General features: G+C 38.0%; 1 protein-coding gene across 11 annotated transcripts in view; it reads right to left on the reverse strand.

Annotated features, from left to right (window-relative positions):
* The window catches only part of NFIB (nuclear factor I B), a 281568-nt gene extending 257903 nt beyond the window's left edge, over positions 1-23665 (reverse strand). For 10 of the 11 annotated variants that reach the window (XM_069776487.1, XM_069776483.1, XM_069776475.1 and 7 more), the window contains exon 1: positions 23534-23658. In XM_069776487.1, coding sequence (XP_069632588.1) covers positions 23534-23629 — 96 coding nt within the window. In that variant the 5' untranslated portion in view covers positions 23630-23658. Of the gene's footprint in view, positions 1-23533 lie in introns of all 11 variants that reach the window. The other variant, XM_069776485.1, reaches the window with a different exon arrangement.
* Positions 23666-24926: the final 1261 nt, after the last annotated feature.

Genomic DNA, 24926 nt, shown 5'->3' on the forward strand with positions numbered 1-24926 from the left:
TAATAAGAAAGTCGTGTTGCGTCTTTTACTCTGACAAATCCCATAGCGTTCTACTGTTGCTAATCCTTTGGCCTTTCAGGTAAGACACAGAAGCATGACTATTTACATAAACAGAGATTATTCACAGATGAGGACTGAAATGCAATTTCAGAAGCAGCCCAGATTTTGCAGCCATCTTGGCATTTTACAGAAGACATTATACAGATAGGGCCACTAAAACAGACTAAGCTGGTGACTTGAGGAGAAGTTGTATGAGATATAAAAAAAACCCCTTTCACTTTTGAATAATAGCATGAAATTTTTAACATCTAGGCAGAACTGACTAAACCACAAATAGAAGGCTTTTCTATTTAAAATGGAAACATTTTTGCTTTCCTCAGATACCTTCTTTCCTACGGTTCAACCACAAGAGAGTTTTTGCAGCTGTATTACAAATGCCTGACAATTGTGGTTGGAAATAGGGACCGTCCTGTAACTAGCACAGGAAGGCTGGATACAACCGTTGCTGCAAAGCATTCCTCTGAGAAACAGGATAATGGAAAACCAAAGCAAATAGCAGAGGGGTATACAAGAGGACATCTCCAGACAGAATCTATGGTGTTATTTATTTTCTTTTGTTTCACAGTAGACAAATTATGTTCTTTCCATGTTTGATTAAGCTGGCAGGAGCTTAGTTTAGTATCTTGTTATCTGTGTCAGCCAAAACCCAGGCATTTGCTCTTGCAGAGGGAAAGATGAAACTTTTACTTCATATTCCCTCTCAGTGGAAAAATAATTTAGCAATTCAGCTACCACATCTGGGGTACAAAGGGTATGAGAAAAAAACTAAAGTATGTTTGTAACCTTAACTTACGAGCTTTCACAGCAAAATATCCAAGAGACCTATTTGTCCCATTCTCCTTCCCTGTCAAGCTTATTTCATTTACCCTGCACAAATGTTTCCTCTAACTTCCTGGCCAAACTTTTTTTTCCAGCTTTTCTAAAGGCTTTTGGACGCTGAACATTCCTTAATGTCTTGATCCTGTTTTGAATCAGTCCCAGTAGCCCACCAAGAAAACTTCACTGATTCCTCACTGTTTAGCAGATGCAACGTACCTGCCAGCTTGCACTTTTATTGTAATTGCAAAAAGGTGCTAAATGTTTCTTATTCAGCTTTGTACTTTCAAACATGAGGTTTTGTGCTTGTTATGTATAGCCTCAGCTTCATATTACCAGATAAACATCTAAGCAGCAACTCAGCTCCATAGAAGAATTGTCTCTATTTTTCTGTTGGTTTTGCTATGGCTGAAGCAAAGCTGTGCTGAGAAAAGAGGACAGCCATTTGGTGTACAGCTTTCTTGAAGGGAACCTAGGTTCAGTATGATGACTTACAGCAGGAAGAGATATGAGGAAGGACCCTGGCCGTAGCAGGCCAGGAAATGGAGACCTAGAAGAGAGAACCTGAGATCAGTGTGGGAGGTAGACAAGAAGGATGGAGACAAGAAATGGGAGAATCTTGGCAGCAGGAGACAGACTGAGAAGTTGCAGGGAAAAGTCCCCAGCAGTGCTGAAATGATATGGATGGGGTATGGAAAGAAACAACCAGGTATAAATTCACACAGGCTACAGATGGAGGGTGAGGTCAAGGTCTGCTTGACATGGAAGAAGGCATTAAGTGGGAAGCATGATACAGAATATGGTCCGATCAATGGAGCTGCAGTTTTGTAGGTGCATTAAACACAGCTAAACAAGCACACTTTAAGAAAACTTCTCATATTGTGTTTTTTTCGGGTCTTTCTTGTAATTTTTCAGATGTCAGTATTGCAAGTCTATCATAGGCCCTGAGGCTAAAGAGTCTCTCAGGCAACTACCTAACTCAGCTGTACTGAGGGAAGATACTGTCTCTGTGTACATTGTCATGATTGACTCTAACTCCTAATTAAAATGTACAGTTCCTGGCTTGCCTTTCACAGAAATTAATTAGGAACAAAGTCCTGAAGGACAGTACAGCAACCAGTCAGCAGCTTGTAATTTTGGATGATATTTCTATACTTTTGAGGCAACTGTGGAAGTTGCTACCTTAGTTAATACTTTTTTTCAACCAGTGGCACATTTTGGTGTGCTAGGGCAATGGTTGAGGACTGCACTTCCTAGCTCTGCCAGATGCAAGTGCTTGCTCACTGTGTTGTCAACTTTGCCGATATGAACTACAGATCTTGAAATCTGCAATGTTTCTTGAAGTTGCTACTGCCTTAAACTTGAATGAATTTCTATTTAAAGTTCATAGGGTTATCAACTCTGTAACTATCTGAACTAACTTAATTCAAAGATTTTGTGTCAGTCACATCCTGAGAATTTGGTGGTGAAGACTTTAAAAGATTGGGAAAAATTTCTCCCTCCCTTGCCCCTTTGGGGCATAAAATACTGAAGAAATGCATTTGTAGCTTAGTGGCATTTTATCAGCTCTAAGTATAAGTCATCTCACCAAAGATCACAGTTTATCAATGCTAAAAGGGGTCGTTTCAACAAAAAGACATTCTTCTAACTTGACATTCAGTCTGAAGGCAGAGTTTTTGGAAGCCCCCAGTTCTGTACTCATCTGCCTAGAAACACAGGGGCAATGGTTTGTATTTCACAGAGATTAATGAAGAATGACATTCATTTTTTGTGTTTGCCAACTAGAACTAGTAGTTATATAGCATCACTTAGTTCTTACCACTAGATGAGGACTTTACCGTATTTCATCTACAGCAAACAAACGAGCTTCCTGTTAAACAGAGTATATTGATCCCCTCCTTGGACCAGGGTAGATTACTGAGTATCTCATCAGCAGAGAAATAAACAAGACGACGACTGAGGAACAAATGGCTGATTGCCTGAACCTCTGAGCAATACTGTTTAAACATCGATTTATTTGGGTTAAAAAGGGTGTTAGTTGCAGAAAGATTACTAGGAAAACAAGACTGAGAGAAACTACCTGGGTCATTGCACTTGTCCTTCTCCTGTTACGGACACTCTTTCATCCTCAAGCCATACTTACTCCTCTTATATCACCACTGGCATTGCAGCAGGCTTTTTTCTGACTTTGCCTTGGAGGAATTACTTCCTCTGTCTGTAGAAGTTCTGACAGTTTTCTACATGTGCAGCAGTAGGTCATGATGGCTTCAGAGGCACAGTGAAGTTGAGACCAACCACCTCAGTGCCCAGATGCACAAAGATGTTCAAAATGAGTGAGTAGGAAGCAATTGCAAACTGCTGTCACTGATGGTTGTAGCTTGTTTAAAGTAGACTTCATAGGCTCACTGCAAGTCTTAGCATAATGGTGTTGCATCAGACGTTGGTTGGCAGCTCTACTCTGAAGGAACGAACTGTGAGATTATGCTTTCTGAATCAGCAGGAGCTCTGGGAAATCAGAGATGAGAAATTTTCACAAACTGCCATGTTCAAGCTCCTGTTACTGTTACCTAACCTATATCTCTTCTATAGATAAAAAAGCTACACATGAAATCAGCCATGCACACATAAGTTTTTCCTTAATCAAAGGAGTTGCTGCCAATAGTCTATAACAGCCTATTTTTTTTCACAGTCAGTTGTGTTCCAAAAACTCTGCTATGCCCTCTACACTATTTAATAAAAAGAACATCTGAAACAAGGCATGGTTTTTGTTTACCTGTGAATGCTTTAGGTTGTCCATTTGCTAAGCAAAAAGACATATGTGGAGTCATTCCTCGTATTTAAGAAAACAACGTGCAGTTCATTCACATGTACGTACACAATAACAATATGCTTGTGCTGTTGTGCAGAGAAAAAGGACAAGATAATTACATCCTGTCTAGCATGCTGATAAAAAACATTAGTCCAAAAAATAAGATAACGTCTGTGATAAAATCAGAAGGGCCCTGGAATAAGCCATCAGATACCTGAACTGAGGACACTTGATACAACTGAGTCAATACTGTCTTTGTTGCTTTCAACTTTCTTTTTGCTACCTATATGAATAGAAGCCTTTTCTGTAGGGGGGTAGTGATGGCTATAGTAGTTGAATTCTCTGAAATTTCTTTGTTTGTATTTAATAAAGGAATTCCTTTATAATTTTCACTCCTGAGGAAAGGGCAGAAGTTATAAAACTGGAATTTTTCTGTGACTATCAAGTCTCTCCTTTAAGAGGGGAATAATAATACTTCCCTTTTTTATGGGCAATTAGGTATTAGAATAATAGGGCTTTTATTAATTATCTGGATTAGACAAGAAGTTGCACAGGGCACATATAAAGCAGGAGAAGAAAGAAACATGATTTAAAACAAAACACCCTTCTCTTTCCATGCATAAGGGCAGGGACTGTGGAATTTCACACTGTAACCCAAAACTCAATTTTATTAAAGTTGTCCATGAGCAATTATCAAAGAGGGAGCAATTGCTCAGACAGGAGAACTCTAGACAAATAAGGATAATACAAATGAAATGCAGAAGCACTCTGACAGCTGCTGAACTGCCAGAGTGCATCACTGCTGATGCTGCCTACACTGAGCAGCCAGTGGGGTTCCACACCCCAGCCTAATTCTGGTGCCAGCCCCAGGGCAGCGTTCTGAAACAGTGCCTTGCATACACCTCTTGTGCTACTGAGACCGAAACACACTGTATCAAATTTGCTGGCAAGAAATATCTGCCACTCCATCTGAAGTTGCACAGGCTACACGCACAGCAAAGAAACAGTCCAAGCCTTTGCTTTTCATGAAATGGTAAGAAACTGTATGGTGCCACTGACAATGTGCCTGGCCTGCTCTTCAATCCTTGCTGAAAGGATGGTCTCATCAGCATGCTTGAGAAGGCAGCAAGGTCCAAAAGTAACTTCATTTATATACATAGTACTAGGCTCACAGATAAGAGCATAAATTAGATGAAGATTGGGTTTTGTTCACATCAGGTGTGCACAGCATAACCAGCACGCTGTTTTGCATAGTGTCAGTGGTTTATTCCTTCAGCTCTTTCCAGTCTCCACTGTATCCAGCCACATAGTCCACCTGTCTCTCCATGAAAATGGTAAATCCAGATTTCACACTTGAAGAAAACAAGGTGCAGACATGCTAAAATGTTTTTATAGCAGAGGAGGTTTGCAGCAAAACAGAGCATGGCACTTTGGGCTTCTGGGTCCCGTTCTGCTTCCTCAGAGCTACAGGACCATTTTTCCTCAGGCCACAGCATCTTGAAACTCTGCATCTCTGACATATACATTGGGACAGTATGTTTCATATAGTAGTAGGAGCTGGATTTAGTTCTCTTTAAGACATTGGCACCTTTACAACTATACTGGTTGATCAGATTTACTTCTGAATTATGTTACTAAAAGATCAGCATTTCGCCAGCTTTAACTCACGATGTAGTTTAGGTTTGATTAGCTGCAACATAAAATCCTCATTTTTTTCCAGCCTTTAATGTGAGACCTTCAGGACTATACTACTTTTCAAATTTTTAATTATTTTTGCTTGTTTTGCTAGGTTAGATGTTTTTTTCCATATGTATTTAGGCTTCAGAGAAAGGTCTCTCTCTCTGTCATTAATTGCTTGAAAGATGAGAGAACTGTTAGTGTAAATCTAGCTAGCAAAAGAGTTAGCAAAAAGAGTGGGACATGGCCACTTGTTAACTACAAAGCAAAATTTAGAAAATAAGAATTGTAAGGGTGGACCAGACAAATAAATGGTTGAACATAATATCCACTTGCAAGATGAACCACTCTCTGCCTATAGACATAGTTTCACAGAATTATAATGTACCTAAACTGTATGATAATTATATAAAGAAACTTTTCTGAACTGAAGGCTCGCTGCTCATTCTTAATCCTGCTGCTCATTTCAATAGTAAACCCAGGAAGCTCAGTAAGCTGTGAATATTTGTCAAATAATATCCTTTAACAATGAGTTCCATCAGTTAATCACATAGCATGTCAAACACTATTTGTGTGTATCTCTCATGAATGTATCCCATCCCATTGAGTGCCACTTTAGTTCTGTATAATAGAATAGAGAAGAATGGTTCAGCTGGAAGGGACCTACAACGATCATCTAGTCCAACTGCCAGTGAGCATAAGTCAATTGCCTTCTTTACAACTTGTAACATTTATATTTCTGTTACATACCCTCTTACTCATCTGGCTGTCAACCTAAGTAATCTTAGTCCTTTTAATATCTTCTTTTAACTGACATACTCTCCTGTGGCCGTGTAATTTGTGCTATGGGGACAGAAAGAGAGCAGCAGCCAATGCTTTTTTGACCACAGCAGCTCTTGCTTTCCTCCCTGCAGACTTAGAGACTTAGAGGGTTAGGGGGAAAAAAAAGGGAAATCCTCCTTAGTGCCAGTCATGAGATGATTATGAACAGCTCCGTCTGTGAGTGAGTGCTAAGAATAACCAGAGATAATACCAACAGGACTGATAGGGACTTTTGGTGCACAGAACACCACAGCACCAGTTTTCACTCAAAAATAATTTAGAAAGAGACATGAAAAGGTACCAGCTTGAAAGTGTTTCTCAGAAAACTACCACCTATCTGGAACAGCGTGTGTGATGGTGTGTGTGCAACTGCCCATCCTCACCAGGATCCTTTATAAGTAGTCAAAAGAAGGAGCGCTTTTAATCTTGTTCTAAGAACAAATAAGTAAATAGGCTTCATTACCAAGTTTTTAAAGCAGGGATAAAGCTTGGTTATTATGGCTAGTAACTTGGTGGACTAGGAATTTTATTTTTGCTGGACCCAGTTTCAATAAGTGGTAATGAAGATCAGCCAAACAATTTTACTATGTTTTTAAAAAACAGTTGTATAACCCATGTGTATTGTGCTAGCTTTGGTCACTGGAGAACTAGGAAGTCATCTCAAGCAATAACAGAACACACTGGCCACACTTTCACCTCTTTTTTTTCCCCAAAGAAATACTTGAAGACAGTTTCTGCTCTGGGAGAGGCACAAAAAACTGCCCTTAAAAGTGAAGGGATATTGTATGACTATGCCAAAAGGCAGAAGAGTTCAGGCCAATAATGGCAGGAGATAGAGCAAATCAAATTAATATCACATTTAAATTAGTTTTTCAGCACTTAAGCAATCATCATTATTATACTATATACTATTTACACAGATAATAACACATTTAACTTTCAGGCAGAGGCTGTATGGGATGATAAGGCAGAGTCTGACTTTTCCCTACTAGGTAGCATAGATTGCTGTTGCAATGCCTTTGAAAACCATACAAATATGTCTCTTTCCAGGGAGCACCTGAAAGTATTTATTCACCCTAAAGTCACTATACTACTACACAGTAGGAAGCCAGCTCTTCTTGAAATTTTATGGTTATAGTCTTGCATAAGCAAGCAACATCACCAGCAAATCTAGTTATCAAATCTAGGTATCTAGTAACCACCATATGGTTCAGAGCCTCTCATTTTCCGTTCAAATTCCTTTGCAACTTATTCAACATCTCCCGTATTGAAAATCCACAAGTTTGGACTGGAAATTATTCATCATCACTTGCTGAAGGAAGTCAAAGGTCACAAGCCTCATGCTGTGCTGGTCAGTATCTCTAATGTCATAGAAATAATTTCTCATATGCTATCCTCCTGTTGTCCAGAGAGGCTGCTTACTTGAACATTGAACTGTTGCCTTCAGAAATCTTCCTATTGTGATGCCCACAGGATTTTGTGTATAATGTGAACTTAATTATTCTTTTGTTTAAGACATTTCAGAGAAGCTGAGATATGGAGCTCATATCTTAGCACTTTCCTCCGGCCTGGGTCAGCCATAATAAAACAGAAAAAAAAAGCTTCAAAAGTGTTCAGAATGTCCTCTTGGCAAAATTTGTTGCACATTATGTCTTGCTCTGCTTTATTTGGGGCTCTGTGTGAATATTCTTCACCTGTTCATCATTCAGCTATCCATAAAAAACCTTTAGCATATTTGTTCCCTTATCTGTTAATCTTTATTCTCTAAAGCTGTGATTTAAATTGGCCTTGTATGCTTTTCCCTAACCTCTGAGTAGTGTAGAATCTTTTGAGAGGACATTAAATCTTGATTTTCTCTTACTGTGTCTTGGCCAGTGAAGCTCTGCTTCTAGAATTTCACTCAATATAAACCTTTTTTTATTTCAACTTCTCTTGCATCCGAAGGACCAGTTGTGTCAGATGAGATTCACAGACAAAAGAATAAGAAACATGGTAACATTAAGTACTGGTTCAAAACCCAAGGTTTGCAAAATAATATCTTTTTATTTCCATTCTAAACACTTAATGGTAATTTCACAGTATTAAGGAAAACCTCTTTTTTTTCATCACTCCTCATGACCTGAGCTGGAAATGCAGAACAAACTGTCTTTGCCTTTGAAACATATGCTGCTACTCACCTATTTATTAGTTCAAGTTTCAGATTAACTAGAGAAGTAAGTTCCTGAAGTACTCCTGAAAAAAATAGTCTTCCCTACAGGAAGTCTTTCAATCCCTGTCTGGTGAGGGCAAACCTCACTGTAGGCAGTTCGAAGTGTTGTAATGTATTAAGGTGTCAAGTTTCTTGCAAAACAGAATTCCTGAAGTCTGTTATGTAATGCACTAATACAGTTTTAAAGTACTCTTTCTCACATATACCTCAACTCTGTACAGCCTGGGAACTGAAAGAATGTACAACGCAGTTAGGCAGTGAAATAGTTGCAGTCAGACATAGGACGTGACTAAAAAGCATCATTCAGGTTTATAGATATGTAGAAATATGGCTATTCATGAATCTTTAATAAAAGTAATGCAGACAAAGACTACCTTGTTCCCTTACCCAAACATTCCTGAAGAGAAAATCATTTACTTTCTATAAATATGTTCCTCAGTGCAGTGCCCATATAAATTACTCAGCACACGGCTCAGTAAGTCAATTTCTTAAGAATATATTAACAGCCAGAAGAAAGGTGGCATTAATCTAAAGAGACTCAGAGATTTCTGAGGAAATTTTACTGACGTTACCATGCAATTTCTTTCCAGACAGCCAACAAAAATGATATGAAATGACACTCAAAACAATGATAGCTCGACAGAGCAAAAGGACAACTACTTAACCAGTTAAACTGCAGGTAAGACCAATGCCTGTTCAGCTAGCCTGCTTCAGATGCCTGCTAAAGAGAGAAATCCCTCCCTAAACTCCACTGATCAAGTAGCTATTCACTATACAGGGAGCCTCTGGCCACTTGCTTGGACGTGGACGTCTACACTGTAGGAAGCTCCTTCCACCAGATAAATCCTGCCCTGTGTGTTGCTGTGAACAAGTCAAAGCAATGCTTTGGCGCAGCTTTGTGTCTGGCCTGTGTCCAAGAAAAAGCATCAGGTGATGTTGTAGGAGCTGTGGTGATTGCTGTTATCAGATTATCACTGTGGGATTCACCTAGCATGTTGATTTACAGGCATGGATTATTCTTAGTTGTATCTTGAGAATAAAATGAGCAAACCTGAGAGCTCCTGGAAAGTAAAGTCATAAATACTATCCCTTTCTCAAAATGTTCCTTCACCTCAATTGTTTCAAACAAGATGTATTATTCGTTTCAAGCAGTTGTTAATGCTAAACTTACATTTGGAGAGAGCCAAGCCCATTTAGCATTCCAAAGAGGACTGAGTATACCACTGTGTTAAGCATAGTAAGTTAAGTTCTAGTTCAAAACACTGTGTATTAGGATACATTAACTCCAGTTCCATTCCAACAGTGGCTTGGAATACAGCAACAAAATGTACTGCACTGCGAAAAAGAGCATACACATCGAAACCATTACTGCATCAAAGCTGAGGATACAACTTCCAGGTGAGGGGCTGTTAACTTCCTAAAATGCTTTTAAAAAGTTGCTTGTGGTTGTCTGACCACACGTCTTACTGCTTTGTATCCATTATTATTAGACACTAGGACAGGAAGAATTCAACTTCTTAAAAATGTGCTATGCATTCACAAACATTTTCAGATCTGACTGTGACCAGCTGAGACATTTTTAAAGGTGAGAACTCTGTTCAACTTAATACTGTAAATACTTTTAATCTAAACATTAACTCAATGATGAAAGACTTCACACACTTCTCATCCAAGCAGGGATTTGAGCTGGCTAGGAATTATTGCTGAAGCAGTATTTCTCTCAAAAAGGCCAATTAATCAAAATCAAAACTTTCAATAAAAAAATTAACAACTTAAATAAAACTTTAACCTGAAATAGAGGCAGAATATAATTTTTCATTAAATGAGAAAAGGGGAGAAAGGGGGGGGGGGAGAAAAGCAGCAGCAGCAAATTGATGGCTAGAGTACATGATCAGTGTGAGAAACCCCATTTCCAGCCTTTGTTCTCCTTCACTTAGATGAAAGGTGTATCTCCTACATTTCATTTTTTGTTCCAGTTGGTGAACAACTTGGAGTGAGTCTCTGATCCCACTTAAAACTCTTGCACATATGCAGAAGAAAATAATACTGAATTCACTGCCTGTTTATCTCTTTCAGGTATGGGAAATGGCAGAGCAGGGAATCTAATCTTTATCATATGTTTTCCTGGCTATGATCCTAACATACAAGTTGCTGTCCACCCATCTGTGAGCTATCTTCTCTCTGCCTCTCTACTCTTTTCCCCTCCCCCTTTCCAGTCCAAAGAAGTAAATAAACAAAAACAGAAAAATGTTGATTTTTCACTGATGTGAAGTAGAAAATACTTGAATCTTGGGAAATGTAGATAGGAAAACCAATTTACAATTCACAACCTGTGTAAAAATACTTGCAAAAGCTATATACTAATGCTTTTTGCAAAGTAAGCATTTCACAATTGTTAACCACTGTATTTTCCAGTGTTGCTCTCCTGTCTACTCAGCACAGCCAAAACCAAAGATAGGACTATAGGTCTGATAAGACCACCACCTTGGAGTGCTTTTGGAGCTTTCATTTTCTAGAACAAATGACCTTTCTATTTGGTGTAAGGGTTGGCGTAAGAGGTCCAGCTCTTCTTACTGTGCAGTTTCACCCACAGGACATTGACATTAAAGTTTGCTTAAATCAAATTTCCTATCTTGTTCTTTTGGGGGTACTTGAGGAACTCAGAGCTCCTGTGCCTCTCCTTCCTCAGCTGCTTTACATATATTTTGTTAGGCGGGAAAACTTTCACAATTGCTGTTCTGTGTGCATTTATTAGCAGTTAAGGAAAGATGTTTTATGACATTTTTCCTGCCTGGCAAGAGGACTCAGCACAAAGTAGGACTGCTAATGAATTTAGATTCAGCAATAGCGCCCAGATTTCTTGGCTAGAGGGCATGTTCCTGCGCTTCAGCCATGGAGTGCATCTGTACCACACACTGCAACACTGGGCACGGGGTTACAATCCATATAAGTTGGTCTAAGAAACATTAGTATGAGAGATAGAGCTCATCACATGATAAATTAACCTGTTTCTTATTCAGAGACAGGTTGATCATATTTAAAGCGTTTTACACTATGTTGGCATGCATACTGTGGATATTCCTATAATGACTACTTAGGGCAATAGTCAATAAGTGTACTTAAGACTGTGGATTTCTGTCCTGTTTTCACTGATGACAGAATTATATTTTCTTTTTTTTCAGTCAAAGAGCTTAGAAGATGCACTCAAACATGCCTTCCCTTAAATGCCTTCCCTCTTATCTTTCTTCCTGCCAAAAAGCATATTTCCTTGAATACTTGCCCTCATCACTAAAGTACTTTGAAAATCAGTATGTTTGGAGTATCTGCAGGGACAGGAAGATTGTCAAATACAAACCCTACTGCTATATGACATTACTAAGCATACCCATGCTTTCTTTATTCAGTTATGCTTTGGGGAAATATTTATGTATTGAATTTAACCAGACATCACCCAATTTCTCTAATATGGTAGATCATCATGCAAAGGAAGATTCATTTAAAGTTAAATGCTAGCAATATCAAGATAGGCTTTGCATGAAAAGGAAGAAAAAAGGTCTCCAGTCACTAAATGTCTGAGCACTCTGCAGTACTTGCAAACACATCCCCAAATGACTGGGTAGGCTGATGTGTTGGATTTTTCAGGAGGCATTTGTTTGAAGACAAAAGTAACCTACAGCAGTGCATGCTATTTAAGCATGAGAAGCAGCAGCCTTGAGAAAATGAAAATGTTTCCAGTATGTGGCCTGAACACTTTCTCAGTAACATGAGACCTTACTAAACTCATTTCACTGCTTTTCATAATGTGGTCACATCACACTGAAAGTTGTTCTGCTTCGATGCTATCTCATGGCCTGACACCTGAGAAGGCTAAAAGATCTCTTAAGCTGTTGGGCTGCTGTTGTTGACCTCGCATTTTTGTCTCACAGAACACATCTATGCAGAAGTTCAAATCACTGACAGAAGCACAGCCTTTTCAGCCCCTGCTATAAAAACACTGAAAAGCCTCGCAGGCTGCTTTGAGAAAGACCAGAATGATTTCCATCCTACCTCCACAACACAACTTCTTTCGCCTGTTTTTCATCCTTCCCTCTTTGCACACACAGTATGTATGTAAACACATTTTCCCCTAGGAGAGAGAAGTGTGATAGCATATCGATATAAGTTTTTCAATGCCTTATGACCTAAAAGGACTTAAATGAAACAGAAGTTCAATAGTCTAGCCAGAGGCAAGATTGATTTAAATTTTGGATTATGTCCCCAAATGAATAATGTCAAAATTATCAGTCCTATAAGAACAGGCGATGTATGAAACACTGCCCCACTATATAATATCCCTATACTCTTCCAAATTAGACCTGCTACTACATACAGTAAAATCAGTTTTACTTTAATTTCAGTGACTAACAAGGCCGTACTCTGAAATTGCACTGTCTAACCAAGAAGCCTTTCAGTGCTACTGAAGAAATTGTATACTATATCAACACTTAACTACAGTAAAATATTGCAGTAATAAATAGTAATAATCAGCATACAGGGAAGTGTTGAAAATATTTGTAAGCTAAGGCATACCTGCTAAATGTTTTCCTGATTTGATATTTGAAATAGACATGAAATCTGCTCCCAAAGCCTTGAGTGACCAGAGAGATGTAGGGAAGAGAGGTGCTGTCCATCTGGATTATAGCTTTAAAATAGAGAGCACCTTATAACATATTTGTTACTTAGTCTAAAGCATAGATATTTAACCTTCTTTTTTTTAAAGAAAGCACTCAGATAACCTAGAAATACTGTAATTATTAAGGAACCAGCTATACCAAATTCTAAACCATTGAGGGTCAATCATATTTTAAACCACAGCCTATGTCTTCAAAGGTGATTTTTTTCTGTTCGACTAGTTTGATTTTGTTAGCAATATCATGGACATATTCATACAACATCTAGTTTTCTTTTAGCATGAAATAAACCTAATTTGGAAAAAAAATCCTTGTAGTGTCTCTACTGTGTAGTGTATTAGTCACCCTATCCTTTACAGATTAAGCTCTTTGGCATTATAGGAGAAATCATCTGCTACATATTGGCATCAAGCAAAAGCAGATTCATAAACTCTGCCCTTAATCTCTCTTTCAGTTTTCTTCCAATTAGAAACAATCTTTTGCTGATACTCTAATTAATACTTATACATTAAAATATTAGGCATTATAGCAGAAATCATCTGTTATATTCTTGCATAAAGCAAAACTAGGTTTGTAAGCCCTTGCCCTTAATCTTTCTTTCAATTTTCTTCATTTAAAAACAATCTTTCCCCAATACTCTAATTAATGCAAATGATATTCATGATTAGTTAGTATTATGCTAATCTGAGCCCCAAATTTACCTAAATCTACATGGTGTTGTCTGAGTACCAGATTGCTTTGGGTTTCTAAGTAAAATTACATTAGCCTGCCAGCTGTACAAAACGCCATGATAGAGTAGAAATCCAAGCAAATCATCAAGATTACATTAGTTTTGTTTCTTAATGAACAACTGTTTGCATTAGGGATTACAGACAAATTATGGTTTTCCTCTCTGTACCCAGGCAGCCAGGCATCTGTTGAGAAGTTTCATTTTTTATCCTGACTATCCCTAAATAGATTGAGGAGAGCTAAGGCACAGAGACGGGTCTAACATTTCACGTAATTGAATTTTTTACATTACAAAGCAATCACCACTCTGGGGCTCACTGCTAACCTCGAATTTCTCTCTTCCACTGCTGCCTGGAATGTGGGAGAAACCTGAGTGGGTTTTTTAGAGAGGTATCAGTCACCCAGCTTCTCCTCTCCTCCTACAGAAGCAGATTACGTACCTTAGAGCCATACCTGCTTGCCGTTACACTTCACTGCAATTTCCAAAATCACGCTGTTGCAATTCCCGCTGCTCTGATATAAACAGTGTGCTGCCAAAAAGTGTCGTATGTGGAAAACAGAGCATCAGCCTTATGCTTCATAGTCTGAGTTAACAGTGCACACAGGGAAACCAAGCTATGCAAAGTTGGGCGATAATGAAGATGGTACCACCAAGACTGCTAATCTTTAAAGTGTAACAATGAAGCACAGTTTTGTATACGTACACAATTTAGCAGCCTGTTCAAGTTTGTCCCTGTTTCGTGTCAAACTGCTGTAACATGCTTGTTATTATGTTCTGCTTGATTTAATTATGCTCCTAGTGTACAGGTTTACTCATTCTTCCGTGCACTAATCTTGTCTCCAGAACTCACACTGTGACAGCTCATTATTGTTGGCAAAAATGTAGGACACTGATAGGAAAAGAAAGGCTCTGATACATTCATCATTGTGTATCAAGACCTCCTGATTACAAGATACAAGTAACGAGTTAATTGCGGATCAATCTGTAGAGTGCAGGACAGTAAAGGGCGGATAAATCACCATCCGTGTCTTGAATGACAACACTAAGGAGCAGCAAAATAATTCTGGACAATTTCTTTCCTTGTGTCAACCCCTGTGCTAATATTATAGCTCCCTCTTGGCCTATGCAGAGCATCAGATATACATAAACGTGCACCAAAGGCCACTGCCATTGTTGTGGAATTTATTAAGAAAACCTACCTGAATATGTTCCAGAACACAACCTCCCTTTCACTTCCTTCAAATAGTCAGTTTAAATAGTTTTAATTAATTTTAGCAACAACATATGAAGTTGAAAAAAAAAATTAAACCGACAGATATCTTTTCTATTTATAGTCAATAATGCATGTTCCAGATTTTCTTCAGTACTCTTTCAAGTTTCTTACTGCAAACTACTGCAGAAAAAGACCACTATAATTCTGATTTTATATGTTGACAAATGAAACAAATTTAAAAATATCCACATATGAAGTCTACAACCAATGTTACTAAGGCTATCGTTATAAAACTGATTTGAGAGTTTAAGGAAAAGTCTGAGCGACTTCCAATACATTTTGGAAAAAAGTTTATTAGGATACCTTTGTCTGAAACAGGTGAGCTGCATTTCTGTCTTCACTGGGTCTTGTTAAATGCAGCAGTTTAAATTGGACCAAGATGAAATCAGGCCTTCTACTTGGAAAGCTGCCTAAGAGCTAATACAGATGAGTGTTTTCCCCTCCATGCTTGTTACACTTGGTACTTCTGTATGGACATTTTTTTGCTGTTGACGATATATACAGAAAATTAAAACAGTCACTAAAATTAGTCATGGAGGGGATAATCTTCACATTAGATACCAGGAAACTTCTAATTACACATCAGCATCATTTGAGATACAGAGATGTACAAACACTATATCAAAAATACCAAGCATTATATCATGTAAATCAATTTATTCACTCCAAGAATAAATGTTTCAGCGTTTAAAACTCCCTACAATTTCTGCTGTGGTGAGAGACATTGATAAGGCAATTAGATGGACTGAAGTTCTGAATGGTTATATGCTACTCAGTGTAGATATTCTGACAGTTAATGATACATCAGTTTGCTTATTGATTTGTAGAAGAACACTAACAATTAATTATATTCTACTCTTTCACTTGTCAGTGAGATACCTTGAGATAATTCTAGTAGCAAAATGGAAAAACACATTTGGATGAAGTGGTCTGAAGATCACTGTACTACATTAGCTTTGGGTAAGAGTTTTTAGTAATTCAGAACTGACATGTCGTTGCTATTAACACATTCACTTTGTTCTAATTAATTTTTTGCACCAATTGTTTGGGTAGCAGTGTTAACCATGATGTAATTTATCTGAGCAAGACTGAAAGGACTTCTCTCGCTAGCAAATACTCCTTATCTAAGGTGCTCTCAGCCTTAGATGAAACTCATAATGTTTTCTGTTCTGGAATCTTTTCCAGGTTCATAATTAGTTTGGTTGAAAAGAACAGATTTTTATGACAAGTCACAACATGAAATCGGAGTCAGATGCATCACTGACAGGATTAAAGTGAAAAGCACAAGGGCAGCATGGTGCTGCTGGTGGAAATCAACTGAAATGGCTACTGAAGACTTTAATAATAATTGAAATTAATCAAATGGCTAACTGAGTCCAGATTCTGTGTCAGGAGTCCTCACCTGCCACTCGAACTTGCTAATCATCAGTACCAAGGACAGAAAATTCATGGGCTTTAGGACTGTGCTGTACCCCTGTGGAGCTGGAGTTCAAGCCCGGGTGTAAACTGGAAGCCAGTGCTGCTGCTGCTGCTGCTGCTGCATCTGCCGTGGGTGCTGGGTGGATAGATGTCAGCCTTCAGGTCAAACCCATTTAAGACCTTTTTCTAATGTTGGGCCCATGAAAATGCACTCAAACATAAATTTGATTGGTGGGCCAAATAACCTCACAATATGTTTATGCAGACTTATGTAGACTGTATTCTCCTTTTTTAGTGTGACAGGATCCTAGACTGCTGTTAAATCCAGGGAGAAGACTTTTCTGTGAGAGCAGTGAGTAATGAAATAAGGAACTGTAGCAGTATTGTGGGCAGCAGACAAACAAACAAACACACAAACACCACCACCATCCCCCCCAGTATCCTCCAAGATGCAACTGAGAAATCCTTGATTTGCAAACACACATGCAGGAACAATATTGTGGCTAGGAAGCCAAGGCAGTAAGCTCTGCTTAAGAAGCATCAGCACGTCTGCAGAGATGTTCTGACAGATAAAAACTTCATCAGCCTTCCAGGGTGGTGCAATAAATCTCAGTGGTTTCTGAAACTATCTTAACTTTTACTTTGAGGTAGCACAGTGATGCCTTCATATATGGAATCAGCATAGTTAGTTATGTCCAGTGAAAGACTCTTGTAGAATACCCTTTTGATGTTAAATAACAGGTAATTTTAAAGGTGTTATAAAAGCAGAGCTCCTCAAAACCTGAAAAAGTTAGATAGAACAAGCAAACATGAGTCTGCCAGAGCAAATGGAGTATGAGTGGTTAAACAGGACAATTTGGCAGTGCCACAATATGAAGATAAAGCATTTCAAATATTAAATTGGTTTAGTTTAAAAGCCCAGCATTAAAGGATTCAGTGTGATCTGCTATTCATTTTTAAGGGGCACATATCTGCTCTATTGTATCCACAATTCTCAAGACCAATAGGTTTTGGTAAGAGCTTTCTTTTACAGACTGCTTGCCCTAAATAGAAGACCATATAACTTTATGGGATCAAATTTGTTACATGGAAGAAATCAAAAGTCTTTATTATATGGAAGAAACCAAACCCCTTATGTCACATTTTCTTGAGCATTGGGAAAATTTACATCTAGTCTAACCTCTCTGTGCACAGTCTCTCGTTGACTTACAAAGAATTCAGTTCACTTCCATTGGAAGGTAGTATTCTTTGAAATTCCCTGAGAAGCGAGTCATCATTTAAAAGGATGCTACATAGAAAATATCCCCCATCAGTACTTAATATCTTTGAGAAATTGACATTTCACAGTGACAATTTGAGATTTGACATTTGACATTGAACCTCTGCTTAACAAAATAGATCTATTACTGCACATACATGCTAGTGCAAGGACAGAAGAACTTAAACATTTAGATGACCTTGCAGGGTACAAGATCAGTTAAAATATTTGCTTGGTTTCGTTTAGAATTCTGAATAGCTGTAGTAAAATTTTAAAGACAGTTCAGAATTTTGACTTAACAATCATCAAATAACATCAGAGACAAATTATCATAAATTCCAGCTAGAAAACTACATTTTTTGCATAATAATAACAATAATAAAAGATGGCAACAAGAAAACAGGCGTCTGGAAAAAAGAGGAAAGTGAAAGAACAGACTGATAACTTCAGAACAGAAAAAACCAGCTTTATTATGAGTTGTGTAAGATTTCTGTAGGTCCTACAGAAGATTCAGCTACAGCAAGGTGCCATAGCTTGCTTCATACATGCGTTTCCTCAATCATAGCCCATATTCAGGTAAGTTACAAAGGGAAACTGTTCCTGAACAGGTACATGAAACACCAATGTAATTACATCTTGAATATTACAGTTGTATAAATTACAGACAGGTTATATAAAGTACAACTGCATTTTACATGCTGCAGAAGCATGCATTAGAATTAAATAGTCATTTTCTACTGATTTCAGTGAACTTTGGATCATGCCTTAAGCCAACACAGAGCACACATATTTAGATCTGCATTCACATGCACACATACACACAAACACGTTTTTATGATACTGTTGATGTACAGCTTTCTTCATAAGAAAACTGTTAACACTACCAGAATGAGTAGACAAAAGGAGGCACTGTGAGACTCACGGTGTGGAGCTCTTGCTGGATACAAATATGAAGCACAAGTAGAAAAAGTTGTTTCACCCAGAACGTGCTGCAACTGCTAAACACCTCACAGTAGAAAATCTAACTGGAAATACATAGCTAAATGCAAGGGACTGAAAGGGAAAAGCCACAGAGGAACTAGAAAAATATGCGCTTGTGAATAAGCACAAATATATTTTTCTTGGTTAAAAGGACACATTTTTCAAAAATTGGCAATGAACAAGTATTAAACATGAGCAACAGCAGCTTCATTCTACACTAGTGTATACTGTGAGCACTTAAATTCCCTGCTGCTTCTAGGTTTTTCCTTGACAAAGGAAGATTATTCCCTTGTTCCATAAAAAAAAAAATTAACCTTTAGAAAGGAACGTGCATTCATGTATTACAGTTCTCCAGACAGATCCTTCTGCTTTTAAACAATCTGATTCTGAGACATACTAAGTACACATAGTACCTGAGCCAGATATTTATTATAGACTGAAATGTGTTTCGAACAAAAACTAAACCCAATGTACTTATAGTCTCTCATAAGCATACAAAGCATGTCTTAAAAAAGACATCTTTGGGCTAATCATTCAGAATAACCATTACATAGTTACTAAAGGATGTTGTAGTAAGTTATGTATACTGTTTGCATTTTTGTGTAAGTAAGGAAAACTGAACAACAGCTTACCTATATAACCTTGAGCTAACCCTTCCTTTTACCCACTCCTCCCTCTGAAATTTATAGAATTAAGATATTGTGTTCTAGGTCCACAAATAAGCACAACATGTTCAATATGTCCACAGTTATACTGACATTTGTTTCTAAATCATTTAATTAAAAGTCATTATTGAGAACAAAGGATTCATTAACAAGCTGTACATCTGAACAACTGATGGAGTTGTTGTGTTATGAATATAATTTTAATCCAAATTAGAAAACTGCACAGATGTGCTGTTGCAAAATATTGACATACTGCAACTCCCTTGGAATGTGATTAACTTTTGTGTTAAACCAAAAAGTACATTAAAACCTGGCTTTACTAATAAATTTAGGATTGGAATAATTACTTAAATACTGAAATATAGCATCTAAATTGTTAATATTTTTACCTCCACTTGGGATTATATGCCCTACTAATACAGCCTTAATGTTATGTGAAATCTCTCTTTTAAAAAATATTTTTCTGAAAGCAAAAATATAGAGTAGAATAGAAAAGTGATAAATGTTGTATTGACAAACTTTTTGTTCCAATAGTTTGTTATGATTTTTTTGATCACAATATCAAGCCAGTAAGCAATAGGAAATGTGCAATATTTGCAACGGATCAGAACTTCCCAGCTGTCTCTGGGTTGTTCTTAACACAAACCTGCGATTTCAATACCTTTTTCCAACAGTTTTGAATAGACAGACTATTTTTCATTCTCTATCTCTACTGCACATGCATGTATATATGTGTGCAAAAATATGGGTTTGAGATTAGGAAGAAGAGATTTTTTAGAATATATATTTACACTCTATAGATTTGCATGCAAATGATCTGACAACCAGAAACATATATACAGACTTTGGCACAGATTTAGCAAAATAGCTTTCAATAGGTGCCTGAGATGTAAATATTTGGAAACCTTTCTCACAAGAAAAACCCAGCAGCCTACTAACAATGCTACAAAGTTTTGTAAATAGCTACTTAGATTTGAATTTTTAAATCCGTAAAGTCAATCACAAAACACCATATGACTGTAATCCCAAACTAGCCCTTTGCCATTAATGAAGAGACAGTTAAAAATATCTAGTGTTTCCATGGGTATCATCCTCTCAATCACCCTCAACATTATTCCTCCTTACTTCATAAATGGAGATTTTTCAATAACAAAAATCTAGAGTATTTGCCAGCTGTACTGAACGGTACTTGATATATAGGTTCTGTCTCTTCACTGAATATGTTCTTTCCCTCACAATAAACTTGAATGCAAAAATAATAAGATGATGCGTAACTAAGATGGTCACATTAACACCATCTAAAAGACTGAGATAATAAGTTAACAATTCTCCATGTATTTACTGTTATTTAATATCTTAAAAGTTTACTTTTGTTTGCACTGGGTTGTTTATTGCATTCTGAGTAAAACTTTTAACCTCTTGTGTTTTAGTAAATATGACCATATTCAAGAGAACACAGATGGAGAGAGCATGTAATTTCTGTTTGTTTGGTTTTTCCCTACCAAATTGATTTGTTATTATTGTAGTTAAATAAAATAGTCTGAATGAAATAAACAGTAAGATAGGAAACAATAGAGTAGTACTACAATACCATAGGTGGATAACACAGACTTTACTTACTAAACACTTATTCCACTTAATTTAAAGGGAAAGAATGTTGTTTTCCAGAGAATAGTTTCAATGTAATTACTTTAAAAAAATATATATAAAAAGAAGCCAGTATTTTAGGAATATTCAAACTAAATTTTATGTTAAATATCTGTGTTGCAAAATAATTACAAGTAGATAGCTCATAAGTTTTGTAATGATGCCTGTCATAATAGCTTTTGTTAATGAACTTTTTTATAACTATGAGTAACCATCTTAATACATTATTTCCTGTTCCCCACAAGGCATTTGCAATTCAATGTTTACAATCATTCAGGAAAAGCAGAAGCAGAAAACTAAGGAAGTCTGCCTTTCTTGTTTTTTTTCTCAGAAGTGTTAAGGTTTTACTTACACTGCATATTCCTGATAGGAATTTACTATAAATAATTATACAATAAGCTCTGTGGTAATATTTTGTATACTATGGCATTGAAGCATAAGATACTTCTTCTTTGAGACAAAACAATTCACATTGTACATGGGTTTACGTTTGATTCTACAACTGCAACTTTATAAATTAGAAATATGATGCAAAATTTAATGCACAGCTAAAATGTTATTTGATTTTCTCCTCTACTTAACAGTCAAGCATTTTTAAAGCATTTAGAAAACTCGTTTTCTAAAGTGTGCATGAAATACACACTTGTGACTGAACATTTACGTTACCTGTACTTTACAGATTACCGTTCAGGATGAAATACTGCATGGAGTGAAAGTATTGATTTTCTTTTCCCTTTGGAAGCAATGCCAGCTTACTGAAAGCTATCCTTAGAGAAACTTTTATTAAACTTAAGACATGCTCCTTAAAAAACCCCAAGCCCTTGTACATGCAATATTAAGGAAATTTGCTACGCAAACATTTCATAGTGCCTATGTCTAAACATCTGTCAGCCACTTTAACAGCTCTTTTCAATAATGTACACACTTACAATAAAAAAGTCTGATTAAAGATCTAAACATGCATCTAAACATAATACCACACAGTATAACTCCCAGCAAAAAAGTAGGTTCACAAGCAGCTTTTTATCATCTACTTTCCTCCTGTGTTCTTTTTAAAGTTACATGAATGTGCATATCACAGTAGTTCAACAAGTAGCAAAGACAGAAAAAGTCAAAAAGTATTCAAAAAGTACAGAAACAATCACAAGTAGCAAACAGAATTTAAATTAAATACTCCCTTCAGGTATGATACCCTCACTGAAGGCACGTATCAACATCCACCTTTGGAAAGATAATGAAGTCGTTGCAAAGCAGTGTAGGAAGGCAGTTATAATCAGAAAGCTGCCTTCTGTCCAGGCACTGGGACGTGCTATCCACTGGTGCTCCCCAGACCCACCGCCCAAGAATAAAGTGCCTATTGTCTCAGCACTGTACTAATTGTGAAAAAGCAGCCCATGCAGTAAGCATAATAATTATCCAGACAAACAAGCAAAGGCAATCAATGAAGGAATGAAAAGGGTAAAAATACACGACCAGACAAAGCAACCCAAGAATGAAATTAATATTCATAATGGAATGCTAGCCAGCAGAAGGTCCCTTTCATGGCATGGCTATTGCATACAAGAGACCATTGTCCACACGCCACAAAATCAGTATGTGGAGAAAACTTCATGTAGCTCTGCAGAGAAAAGCTTTTCGTTCCCAAAACACATGCTCCCGGCCCCACTGTTTTGATTAAATAAAGTTTTGGGCTCCTTTGCCTGGCAACATTAAAAAAGTTGTCTCTCAGGGTCCACCCTTCCCTGAGCTCTGTAGGGTTTTTTTCCACCTCCCCGCTTTCATTTGCAGCTGTATAAATATGAACAAAAAGCCATGCTCGTCCAAACAAAGAAAAAATGGGCTGAATATGCATATCCTCATTAACTAAATTTAATTATGACAAGCGGCATATTAATCAGTAGTTGCTCCAGTTACTGCATTCATTGGAGGGGAGGAGGACTCCAAATTAAGGGGAAGCGTGGGGGACAATCGCATACTGATTAGGAGGCTGCTCACAACATGATACAATACACTTTCTAAATAATTATTCAGAGGAAACAGAATAAAGAGGCAGATTGCTCTATTTTTAAGACCAGCTCAAGAACAATTAGCCAAGAGCATGATGACAAGGCTGCTTTCTTTTTTCCCGTGACTGCTTCTACCTCTACATTCTCACACCAACTAGCTTGGCAAGCACTGCAAAATTTGCATTTCATGGGGTGGGGGGGGGGGGGGAAGAGAAGGAGAGAGAGAGGAAGAAGAGAAAAAGGAGAAAGAAAAATCCCATGCTGTCCTTCCTGCTGTTTTAAAAAGAAGGCCCATGCCACTACAACTGCAGAGAAACCCTGTCTAGCTGACTGTGATATTTAGGAGCTCTGCGGAGTCACTGAGCTGGAGCTGGAAACTTTGCACACTCTGAACTTTGCAGCACATGCATTGCAACAGTGAAGGAGGAGTTCAGAAAGGAAAAAAAAGCTTCCAGGGAGGGAAAAAAAAAGAAGTTATCACACCAACTTACCATCCACCAGGTCCTGGCTGACATATCATAGCATAGCTGCCATTTTATGGAGCTGTCCGATGCTTTCCCTGCCATTACGCGGTCAGCAACCTTCATCAGATGCAGCTCAATGGAAGATAAGATACCTAATCAAGAAAACATCAGCAGTGGCTTGCTGGGCTACATGTAGGCCAATCCTTATCACACTGCATCATGGGAAAAGCTCCTTTATTAGCAAGAACTCCAACCTCACTGATATAAAGACAAGGATCAGGTTTTCCCCCCCCTCTTTTTTTTTTTTCTTTTTGTCTGAAGGGATTGGTGAAACTAGCCAGCGTTCTTTGTGTATCATGTGTACACCAGTTTAGTATCTTGGAAGTGGGCGGCTAGCTGCATTGCTGGGCTATGCAGACTTAAGTTTATTTGCATTTTTCTCGGTTGTATATTGTTTGACATGGTTCGTGGTCAGCTCTGAGCGTAAGAAAGGAGGGGAAAGAAACTGTTCTGAATTAGTATCTCCCCCAACAAGGGCAGACCAGTTTCGCCGACACGGTGGGGGCCTGGTTCAGATGTCACGAGCACACGTGCGTGTGCACGCGCATCTACACACTCGCACACGCACACACACATGTGCACCGGTGGGCGCCCCGGGGAACACACAGGTAGCAGCTGCAGCTGGATGCAGCAGGGGTTGCCAAAGGCTACAAACTCTGTTCTCGCACTGGACATATGGAAACAGTTTAACTCTTTGCAATCAGCCTTTAACAAGGAATAGGAAGGCTGGTAAGTCAGCAGGAGGAGCAGGGAGGGGGTGCAGTTAGGATTTCAGTGCCACAGACTTTTCCCCCCTCCCTTCCCATGGATGCTCATGATCTCTTCTGCTCTGGATGATCTAGCTGGGAAGGGGGAGGCAAGGGGGCGGGGAACTATTTCAATCACTGCTCCCTCCTGCTCCACAGCTTCGGGTCATCTGCCTCTTGTACCTACCGCCAGCAGGGAGAGAAGGCATTCTTCCTGCAGGGTTTTCCATGCAAGGTTTTGTCCCTAATGGAAAATTTGCGATTCGCTGAAGGAAGGGCTGGCTTCGAAGAACAAATAATTCTGACTTTATTTTAAGCTGCAGAAAAGAATGTATATAAGCACACAGAGGAAATCAATAAACCCTGGCTCACATTAAAGGGGATACACAGAAAGAACAGGATTTGCTAGACTTGGCTGAAGCGATCAGCATCAGTTTTACTGCGGCACTGCAGATTCTGTATGTGCTTTAGCTGCAAGTCCCTCTTTAGCAAAAAACCCCCCACATTTCAGAAACTGTCTCTTTAAAATTATCACATTAAAATAATAAATGTAAACAAGCATTTCACATGCTTAGCATCTCTCTGCTGATGTGTTTTCAGTTTACAATCTTCCA

Source organism: Haliaeetus albicilla, chromosome Z (assembly GCF_947461875.1).
Source record: "Haliaeetus albicilla chromosome Z, bHalAlb1.1, whole genome shotgun sequence".
NCBI lineage: Eukaryota > Metazoa > Chordata > Aves > Accipitriformes > Accipitridae > Haliaeetus > Haliaeetus albicilla.